Below are 11,754 nucleotides of genomic sequence, written 5' to 3'. Positions count from 1 at the left end.
GACATACAACACCACTTAAAATTACTTTTTACTAAATCAAAGTCTTAACACTGTCAATGTCAAAATCACATACCTAATAGATCATCTCTATCTGAGACACGATCAGTGAATCAAGAAACCGAGTATGATATGACGTGGGAAGGTATTTTACGCCGTCTCATTTCGATCAAACACGCTTGCACCACACGTGTTTTCCTTATCCATCCATGTATGTATGAACAGGCATATTGCTGACAATTAAGCCGCAGACATTAACAGGCCATCAATCTCTGTAAGCGAAATTTGCTTCACAAATGAAATTTTGGCAACCCCATGATTGATACCATTCGCAACATCGACATTAATTAGAATTATTAAACTGGACAAATGTTAAACGGATGTGTGTAAAATATATTTAAAATTAGTATTTATTTATTCAGCAAAGTATGGTATACGTATACGAATCTAAATAAATGGCATCCAGATTTGAGCTTAATATACTTTTTTTTTATGTGATATTTTTCATAATTCTACGAACAAATATTTGTAAAACTAAAAATTTCTAATTCTAGACAAGTTCTTGGTGATGAGCTGAAAAGGTTAATAGAATAACTTTAAAATATAACTTATATTAATTCATTTGACATGAAAAAAATTAATACGATAACGATTTTATCCATGTTCATAGTGAATTTAAAATCACCATTAACAGAAAGTTCAATTGATAACTTATATGCCATTTAATTAGTATCGACTGACAATCATTTATCAAAAACAAAAATAATATTTGTTGATTAATTTTTGGCAACTAGAGATCCAATGTTATTATACATTAACATCATTAAAAGCTTTAGATATCTAAACTTCTTCTATTTTCAAGAGTAATTATTCTATTCCAAACAACAGAAGAACATGATATTTGTTACCATCGCATATGAAATGGCTAGAGTGAGTCACAGTTACTAACACCGAGCCAGACTACCCGACTCGGATATCTTTAACTAGCCAAGCAAACTATAACATACACCCTTGCATCATAATTGACTAGGCTTGCATCAACAGTTTATCAGCATAGATATAGATCTCTGGTTTCAAAAATCTAGTAAAATCGATTACTGATTTGCAAACAACCGAGACTAGTAACAAAATGGATCTGATTTCAAACATTATTCCACTAGTCTGCAAATAAGAATCCATTCTGGGCTCCAAATACCAAAATGAAATGAACAGATGTAACTTAACTAGTTGAGAATGGTAATTTACAAAGGTTGATGTTTGAAAAATACATATTTCTGATTTCTCAAATCTTTTGTCATCAGTATCTACAATCACCAAATCTAAAGACCATCTTCGACTTCCAAATGATTGATGTGAACTTGTGCAAACTTAACAAGAGTGGTTCGTCTCGTCAGTGCAAGGGGTTGAAAAGCTTCTTCATATGTTTTTTCTCTACTGAACCAAAGAAGCAAGGTTAAGCAACCGAATCGCCTTCATATGATATAGTCTGTCTCAGTAGGGATTGTCAGAAGTTCCATCAGCTCAAGACGGTATTCGAGGCCTCTGATGTAGTGACCCATTAGCATGCACCTGACCACAAGAAAACAAGGGCTTAAAGATATCATTAGGGAGAGTTTTAGTATAGAGGTTGAAGTTTGACCTTCATCTCAATTCAAATATTTAGATTCAGAACGTTTACTTGAGTTTAGGAAATTCTACTTCTAGTTTGATCTGGAATTTCTCTAAATTCTAACAGTATGTTTAAGAGAATAACCATCTTCATTGTACACGAAATCAAAAGGGCATTTTTGTTATGCACCCTTTCAAAAGAACCACAAACATAAAAACAATTTAGCTATAGCAATTTAAATTTAAGTAACTAAATTGAAACAAAGGTCACAGTTCACTAGCCTAATCAAAAGTATGCCTTCAATGAAATAATAATTTGTAGTACCAGAACAGAAGGCGTGCAAGATAATCCCGGGGGATGGATATAATGGGCTGAAATTGTGTGGAAGTGTTCTCAACAAGTTCCTCATGGTCATCTTTACCAACGCCTAAGGTTCCACTTGTTGGATTATCAGAGAGATAAGGGGGTTTGGAATGCATCTTTGGAGAAAGAGTTGCAAGGAGGCCATGCACAACTGAGTGGATTGCTTCTTCTACACCAGGACAAGTCGGCTCTGAAAGTTCAGCAACCTGGACAAATTATACGCTGTTATAGAAACAAGAAAAGCAAATTCAATGAGCAAAAAGAGTCCCACCAATGTGAACTCTGGAGAGGGTCAAGAGAACCAAGGCAAGCATCAGCATTCATGGAGAAATCAGTTGTTCTCATTATCTGAACAAAGGTCACTCGGGTTGCAACCATCTTAAAAAGCTGTGAAATATGTTATCCAAAACATTCCTAACAGCAGGGAAAAAGAGTAGGAAATACTAAAACAGAAATAAGCTTTCAAGTATCTTTCATCATTTTTTTCTTTCAAAATGTAGCTTCAATTTTAATTAAGTTTATAGATAATACAAGTAAAAATATTTCACTACTATTTTTATAGGCAATATGCAGTAAATACACCAAAGTTCATTATATAAAATGTGTTCTTAATCTCGGTAGAAAAAAGTAGCAAGGGAAACTATATTATTATTATTTGCTTGAAACATGTACAAGTACTCTTGGAAGAACAGGAAGATTAGCTTGTTGTTTCAACACACGGAGTATTTATCTAAAAGAGTTTACGGACATTTCAAAATCAATGGATCTCATAGGCAAGCCCCAATGTGAATGCACAAAAGGAAAAACCATAGAAGAGTTTCAAAAGGCTAATCTTGTTAATCAGGATATTGAAGAAGTCAAAGAAACTAGACAATTTGAACAGGGAGGCATTTAGTTACACTGGAAGTTGCTTGTACCTCCATAAGCAAAGGCCTTCATTATTTAGGACTTCGAATCAGATAACCTATACTCCCTCTCACCCCTACTATATATGTGCATGAATACAATTACTCTAGCGCATAATATGCTGATTTTGTAGATCCAACATCATCTCACTTATAAGAGATATGGCTGCCATTGACCTTTACCAATCCTTTAGTGGCAAGGACTTCTTGAACTGGGAAGCCCATTAGGTATGGTTGAGTTATAGTAAAAGTGCCATATCATATAACCAAAATAAGAACTTCCAAGAAGAAACGTGAAACACCTATATGATCATAATGTTTATGAGGATAATTGTAGAGAGTATTTTTTGTGAGTTCTCTCTATAGAAGTTGACAAATATTACTAACTCTATAAAATCGTTCTGATAGCACATATTGTAAAAAAAAAAAAAAAAAGGACAACCCGGTGCACGAAGCTCCTGCCATGCGGGGTCCCGGGGAAGGATCCATTATACACAGACTTACCCTGCTTTTTGCAAAAGGTTGTTTCCAAGATTCAAACCCGTGACCTTTTGGTCACATGGCAACAACTTTTTTTTTTTGATAGCACATATTGTATTTGGCAATAAATTAACACATGGAAATTTATATTTTTATGCCAACATTCTGTTAGCAGGACCTACTGAGTGAACTTACATGAGTTTGTAACAGATGTTGTAGATGATTATTGAATAGGTAGCTGAAAATATTGACTAATGCAAGCTTGTGGTCAACGTTACAGTTAAAAAAAGGGTTTTATTATACCTATAATGAGGCATTAGCACCCAATTATATAGAATCCAAATTCTGCTAGTTAATAGAAATTAACAAGCTGGGCTAATTATACACTTTTGTAAATGTTACAAACATACATAAAAACTCACTAACCTTCTCAGGTTGTAATGATCTTAGATAATCCAACAAATCATTCTTTTCCTCTCCAACAAACTGTTGCATCTGCAAGGCAGAATTTCTCCTCTTGATATCATGCAGCTCCTGTAAGTACAAAAGCACACAGAAAACCATAATCATGGAGATTAATGGATCATTGGTTCACGAAAATTTATAATAAGCGTGCATATGAATGTGATGTAGCATAGGGCCCTAGACAATAAAGTTAAGAGTTGCAATGTATGGCAGTTAGTATAGATTGAATTCATTATGAACTCTGAAACAAAGATCTATTCAAGAAGAGATCTGTGATGCCTAACTCCCACTAAGTAATTTTATTTTTCTCCATGACAAATTCCACAATGCTTTTCCAAGAAATAAGTGGTCTTAATACCTTTTCTGCAAGATTTATACGAGATTGCATGTAGGAAATGTATTCTTGAACTTCAGTTGTTAACTCCCCAAGATTGTTGATACTGATATCTGCACGTAATGCTTGATCTTGCTTTTCAAGATTGTCATGAGTATTGATTCTTCCAGGAGAATCAGATACTCTTGAAGACTTGCCAAATGAAATCTCTGAGTTATTTTCATTCAAAATTTCTGCTTTTTCTTTTTCAGTGTTGTCTTCAATGATATCTAGATTTCTTTCAAGGTATAACCTATATTCAGCACTGCGCAAAGTGTACCTGCAACACAAATAAAAGACTGAAGTAATCTACAAGGCAATAATTAAAAATGGAAATGCACAATGTAAATACTAAATTAAGCATGTAGAAAATAACCTAAGCAAAATTGATCAGACGTCAACTTTTGTAAAGTATGAGATCTCTACTTTTGTGGGAAAAAAAATCATATTTTGATAATGATAACTTTTAATGGCAAACAGCAAAAAGTCTTCTGCAATCAAAACAACATTAGATTTTGATAATGATAACTTTTAATGGCAAACAGCAAAAAGTCTTCTGCAATCTAAACAACATTAGATTTAAGAATGGTGAGAGATTAAAAGGTGATTCCTACTAGAACAACAATTTCACAGAGAGTAAGTATTCTGATAGTGTCTCTCATTACAAACAGTAAGAAAGTAAGTTTCCCATGGTTGAATACAGAAATGTGTCTCTCATTACAAATAGCCCAGGAATTCAACTTTTCTTTGTTGTTGTTTCTACCAAAGAAATTAATTGAAAATACAGAATTCTGATAGTTAGCATTTTAACCTTAAATGAATCAATAAGAACGAAAACACAAGCTTTTCAATTAGTGTATGCCAAAAAAAGTTGGAATTACAACAAGGTAGATTTGCATCATTAGTGTACCCTGTCTTCATCGAAGAAATGAGTAACTTGAAGAGTGGTTCCCATAAGGCTTCTATATGGACTTGAAATTGATCCGATGGAAGTAAGCCAAGCATGCCTGAAATAGTCCTCTTCATTGCATCCACTGTATTGGCTGGAACATCCTTTTGAATGAGGCTCACATCCAAAGGCTCTATCTCTTGAACCAAATTTAAGATAATAGAATTCTGAAATGCAAAAGTTAATGAACTTAAGATACCATTCGAGAGAACACAAAAGTATACTTAATTGGTATAATATGAAAGAGTTTAACACAAATATAAAAGTTATGGAAGGAAACAAGGTGAGTAAACAAATAACTGAACTGTTAGATTATAACAATAACCAAACCAGGAAACAGGTAACTGAACTGAGCAACGCCCATTTTATAGCTTGAGATAGCTATGTTTGAAATTTACATTTTTAAGCAACTCAAACTCGATGATCAAAGTTCTCCATAATTATACAAGCACTAAACCTACCTCCTTGAGATTCTTTACTTTGTAATACCTCCATTAGTAGCACATAAAAATAAAAAACAATTGTTTTCAGATAATTTTCCTGACAAAAAGCGGATATGTTAATACTTAATCCACGAGGAACTACTTTCAGAATAAATTCGTTATCATTACCAATTCATTTTATGCTGCCGAATAGTCATCTTCGTGTCTATTATCTCAACTAGATCCCGAAATTCATCAACACCGATATGTAATAATATTCTACAGGTAGTACTTCCGGCTATATAATTCCAAACGTGACAAACAATCTAACGATGACTGAAATTCATGAAATCTCATTCTTTAATTTAATGCGGCAAGGCTCAACCAGCAGAAGGGATCAGATAATCCCAAAGCGAAAGGGAAAACCAAAAGGGACAAAAATCCAACCTTGGAGGAGCTTCCGTGTGATTCGATCTCATCGAAGGATGAACCTAAGGAGGCGGCGACGAGGACAAGTGGGCGAGGCCTGGATCGAAGCCCTGTCGGGGGGAGACGAAGCGGACGGAACGCCCGTCGGAAAGCGAGCGACGGAAGAGGCGGTGGGAGGGGCGGCGGGGGAGTAGGACGGAGCCGCGGGAAGAGCAGTGCCCTAGAGAGGACGGCGACGGTGGTCGGCATGCCCCGTCGCCCACCCAACACGTGCCTTACTTCCCTTCCCCTTCTCGATTCCCCCGCGACGAATCCATCTGTTTTAGGCATTGGCAATGGCCATCACATATCGCCATATCAGAGATCAAATGTTCAGTGAAACACAGCGATCCATCTTAACAGCATGATCTGAACCGTTCGTCTCGAAAAACATTTCATGTAAATCACCCACGTTCCATTGTTAACTCTCATTGTTCGGCCAGGGCAACACCTGATCCGCAGAGCACTAATGGAATATCTGAGTAATGGGTAAGGTTGTACCCGAATCCATACCCTCCAGTGATTGCAGACAATGTACGTAATACGGTTCGGGTGTTGGGAAGAGTTTTGGTTTTACGGTCCAGGCGTATAAGATGGGTTTATCCGTGCCCGCGTACGATAACCCAATCCGAGCCGTTGATGCGACACTTACGCGTTCTGCCATTCCTTCTGCTTGTTTCGTTAGGTCTCGTTCGCCCCTTTCTGATATCCTTCCTTCCTTTCTTCCTTCCTAACCCTCCTTCCTCAATCGATCTCTCCTTCCCGTGGATCGACTTCGATCCGTTCACAGAAAAAAAGAGAGATGGGTGGAGGCAATGGCCAGAAGTCGAAGACGGCGCGGGAGAGGAACCTGGAGAAGAACAAACCGACCAAGGGTATGTCCCACTTTTTATCTTCGGATCACATAGTTTTATTTGTTTTGGGATAGAAACTATCTTTCTGGTAACTTTGTATGGTCTCATATTGTTTCTCCCACGTCGATCGCAGGGAGTCAACTGGAATCGAACAAAAAAGCTATGAACATTCAGGTTGGCTCTTTTGTCATGTTTTTTTGTTCGTCCTTATTTTTGGTTTAGATTATTAGTCTATAAGACGATTTGGTATCTAGTTGAAGGGAATTTATTGGATTCGAGCCTGTGAATTAGATTGAGCGGGTAGGTGATGGGTGTTTGAATGGATGGTTGGTCTTGGAAGTTAGGGTTTTTTGCTCGATCTTTTTCTTATATCGAATTAAAATGAGTGGAAGATTTGAGGAGTAGAGGCAGGCAGGATGCTCTAATTAAGATATCATTTGGTCAATGTAGAAGTAAGATTCATGGAACCAAAAAGCTGAGATAAACACAACTCGATAGACTGTTTATTTTACTGTAGTGGAAGATCTTATCTGCTGGTCTATCTTCAAAGTGTTTAACCTTTATATGCATGTTTCTTATGAATCCGTTCTATCATAACATTTGCATTTCCATTTGAGGCTTCTACACAACGAATTATCTCAAAGCTTCAATTTTTTATGGTTCACCATTGATAAACCTATTTATAATTCCGTGTTCCCAGGTGATTAGAGTATTAATTTGTGTGATGCAGACTTTATTATCCAACCTCAGTGACTTTTTTTATAGATCTGGAACTTGTCAAAGTTTACCTTTTTTTTTAATAGCAGCTAGAAGACTCAGATTAGATTCAAATACAAATTTCATTATTTTTGAAATTAAAAATTAATGAAGCTGCATAAAAGTTGGAACAACTATTCTTAATTTGTTTGAAATCTGATGTACCATTGCATCAGTTGATTGGCATGACAACCCAAATAAATATAAGTGAAAAAAAATATATTTTTTAAATAATTCAGAAACCATGTGAGGATTAGGAAGATACCTGCGCTAACATAAACAACTCTAATTTGATCTTCATAATTCTTTCTTGGATGGCATATTTGATTGTTTAAAACAAAGAAAATGTCACACTTGAATCGTTATTTAAACTGGCCAGCAAAATGTTTCATGTCTATGAGCCATCTCAACAAAGAAGAAGCTCAAGGTTCACTTATGCTTAATTCCAACTTAGTACAGAGAGAGCAAGGGCTGTGATGACTATGATCAATGCAATGATGTTCATGCTTTTTAGAGGAGACTAGCAACCTGCACATGAAGTTTTGATGCTTTTGTACATATATTTTTAGCTGTTGATCACTATAAAAAACTTAGATCTTGTCTACATTTTGCTATACCTCATAGGTGAATTTAGTTTTATGCATTCAAACTGTATGATAGTTATATATTCATACAATATATTGTTAATGAATAATATCTTTACAGTGATTACATATGAATCTGCATATACGCTTTCATAAGCATATGATATACACCACCATCTTTCGCCTTCACTTTGAACTATTTTCTTCACAAATTTGTTACTTCCAGCACCAACAACACTTGATGGATTGATCAAAGAGCATAAGTACTGGGAAGCCATATTGGTAAAGGATGGCTATGTCCTCTATCAACATTATCATAACTTAAGCCTTTTAAAAGAAGACAATTCATGGTTTGATTTAAAGTGACCAAAAAGAAATAAAGTCTGTCTGACCACTGAAGGTAGCATTAGAGAGCAACGGCTCACATAGGACTACAGGTCAACTGCCTTTTTTATCTTCTAATTCTCTTTTAGCAAGTGCAGAAGTTTATTCCTTCTAGCAATTATGCAAACCTTTTCTGACAGTTATAATTATAAGTCATTCTGTTTAGTAATAAGCATCATCCTGTTTGCTTGTGAGGTAGCTGATTTTACATGGAGTGGTTTCTTCAATTGCATATGGTAATTTCTGTGTTATGGCTTCCCCTGTGAACTTTTGTGCATTGGAGAAGAAAGTATAGGTGAAGAGATGGGAGGGTAGGTAAGGGAGAACTGTAAAGTGCATATATAAACTGATAAGTGGAGAATTCGAGAAATTGTTGGATTCCTAAACCAAGAAAATTAAATTCCTAACATCAACTCCCACTCTTATCCATTTTTTCACTAATAAGCTTTATTCTCTGTATCGTGATTACTAAATTGGATATTTAGCAATCAAAATGACACTTTTCATGGCTTCTAGGACTCTGCTGCTAATGGGTCGGATACAGTATTTGGTTAGAAATGTGTTACAAATATTGTGTCATGATTAATTGATTAAATATTGGATTAAAAAAGTTTATATTGGCTGTTTAAAATGTCATCTTCTTTGCTTGTATCAAATTATGCCTGTCCCAATTATTTTGGATTGACTATGAGATTGAACTTTATGCGCCAGTACCTGTAGTGACACTCAAATTGATTACATTTATTTTTGTGACATTTAATAGAATTTTATTATCCGTCTTTCTCAATTCCTCACACCTTCTACTTTAATTGATTGTTGCTGAAGAATAGTAATCCAAGACAGTCTCTCATTCTCACCAAATGATAACTCCTTTATTCTTTTATTGTGGATGTAAGAATCTATGTACCTTTTCTGGCACATGCATCTCTAGATAGCAATAATTTGAGAATCTTTTCCTTTTTATGTGGCAAAAAGGTGGTGCACTCATCCAACCACTCCATGCCAATCCCAAAGCATTTGGAAGAGAGATAAATCACTGTGACCCAACGGCCTCTCTTTAGGTGGGAGAGATTTTATTCCCTGGGAGATTGTTCTCCGGGGATTCAACCCTTGTGACAATCTAGCACCCGAGTACCAACTCAGCTACCCGTGGGACGAATCTTTTAGCTTTTAGCTCATATGGATGTTGTGTCAAGATGTATGTCATTTCAAGTCTTATTTTTTGGTGGTTAAAGCACAGCATTACACTTTTTTTTTTTTTTTGAAAATTCTCTTATTGCACGATCCATATGTAGAAATATGCAAAGCTCTACCGAAGTTTTTCTTGGTCATGTTCATTTGGTAACTCCGTGATTCTTGTTGTGAATCCAGTGCAAGGTATGCATGCAAACTTTTATATGTACTACTTCAGAGGTCAAATGTCGAGAACATGCTGAAGCAAAGCATCCCAAGAATGATGTCTATCAATGCTTCCCCCATCTTAAGAACTAGTTCCAGCCTAAAGAGAGCATATCCATCGAATCAGATGTGTGTAAACTGTTGATGTATGGTAATACAGGGTGTGCAGACTTAATTCGGTCTGCTTCTATGTTTGTCATCTTTATCTCGAACTCATGCCTCTGGAGTGTTGAACATGCTTCTGGGACTAATGTCATGATTGTACCCTAAGCTATGTTCTTGTGATAGATGACGTCGGAATTATTTAAGTTCTATGTTTCTTTTCCTATTATGATTTAAAGTTATCTGTTGAACTTGTGCTTACATGGCCAGGGAAATTTGGTTGATTTGCCATCTGTTGAACTTGTGCTTAGTTGGATATGCCTGCCATAAGTGTCAAGTTAATTTTTTAAATAACTAGAACGTTCAACTGTCACCCGACTAATCCTAAAAGTGAGTGTATGTAATATGTGAAACTATGCATTATTTAGCTGTTTTAAGTAGTTTTAATTGTCGAATGCTTTTTAAATAATTATCAAGATTTTGACTTCGCACGAATCAAAGGCACCCTAGATTTTCTTAACTACAAACTCACTGATTAAGTTTGGATACACGCATGAAATCTAAATTTATTTAATAAGAATTACACTTAATTATTCTCAAATTTTAATATTTATTATCTCTTATAATTTTGTACGAAACTTGAACCCTTTGAATTCCCCAAAAAAATTTCATGGCATCCAAAGATGTGAACAACTCAAACAAAACTATCACTTCTATCCCATTTCCCAAGATGTATGTTCCAAAGACAATAGTAATAATAATAGACAGATGTTTGATATTTCTATTTTTTTCCCCCAAATTGAATCTATTTATAAATTATTGGTATCGTGAAAATGATCCTGTGGGACTCATTGCCGAGATCAAATCTTCTGTCCCGAAACTCTCCCTGTCCCTTTGTCCCACGCAGAAAACGACAATCGGCTCGTGAGAAACACGTGACGAAGGCGGAAACCAAAAGGCAGACCGATCCTCTGGACCGATCAGGACATATCCTGATCGGTCCAGAGGATCGGTCAGTATAGGTTGATCGGTCCACAGACCGATCAGAAGCCTCCCAGACCGATCAGGATATGTCCTGATCGGTCCAGAGGATCGGTCTGCCTTTTGGTTTCCGCCTTCGTCACGTGTTTCTCACGAGTCGGTTGTCATTTTCTGCGTGGGACAGAGGGACAGGGAGAGTTTCGGGACAGAAGATTTGATCTGCCCATTGCCTAGCACTGCTGCCTGCAGAGTTCAAATCTTCTGTACCTGTCCCTCTCTGTCCCTATGTTTCATACAAGCAACGATTGATTAAACAACATTTCTCGTGAGAAACATATGACATCGTAGATGAAAAAAAAATTTGTCACCGAAAATCTCTTTTGCGAGACGAAATTTCACAACAAAGGCTCTCTCTGTTATATATTTTTTACACATATCACAATGTGATTCTACAATGTGATGACAAAATGATTATAGATAATGGTTACACAGATCATATTTTTTTACCAAGAAATTGACACAAGAAAAAGAAACAGAAAAAGAAAGTGCAAATTGGCACAAGAAACAGATACAGAAACAAACTGATTCAAAATTCAAGAACACAGCACATACCTGAAAGATCACACAGAACAAATTATTCTAGTGTAATATGATTCATGAAATG

General features: G+C 36.0%; 2 protein-coding genes across 2 annotated transcripts; one reads left to right on the top strand and one right to left on the bottom strand.

Moving 5' to 3' along the window:
- Positions 1–1,197: 1,197 nt before the first annotated feature.
- Positions 1,198–6,314, bottom strand: LOC122034352. The gene is made up of 6 exons (XM_042593565.1): positions 6,011–6,314; positions 5,103–5,308; positions 4,178–4,472; positions 3,781–3,888; positions 1,931–2,175; positions 1,198–1,566 (listed from the first exon to the last, which is right to left on the bottom strand). Exons 1-6 carry the CDS (start codon positions 6,239–6,241, stop codon positions 1,470–1,472), a joined length of 1,182 nt encoding a protein of 393 aa, XP_042449499.1. The 5' UTR covers positions 6,242–6,314; the 3' UTR covers positions 1,198–1,469.
- A 369-nt stretch (positions 6,315–6,683) lies between these two features.
- Positions 6,684–10,370, top strand: LOC122034493 (uncharacterized protein At2g23090-like). The gene is made up of 3 exons (XM_042593772.1): positions 6,684–6,906; positions 7,019–7,059; positions 9,981–10,370. Exons 1-3 carry the CDS (start codon positions 6,834–6,836, stop codon positions 10,098–10,100), a joined length of 234 nt encoding a protein of 77 aa, XP_042449706.1. The 5' UTR covers positions 6,684–6,833; the 3' UTR covers positions 10,101–10,370.
- The last annotated feature ends 1,384 nt before the right edge of the window (positions 10,371–11,754 follow it).

This window comes from Zingiber officinale, chromosome 11B (genome assembly GCF_018446385.1).
Source record: "Zingiber officinale cultivar Zhangliang chromosome 11B, Zo_v1.1, whole genome shotgun sequence".
Classification (NCBI taxonomy): domain Eukaryota; kingdom Viridiplantae; phylum Streptophyta; class Magnoliopsida; order Zingiberales; family Zingiberaceae; genus Zingiber; species Zingiber officinale.
The sequence above is the reverse complement of the archived record's forward strand: the minus strand, read 5'-3'. Positions and strand labels throughout refer to the sequence as shown.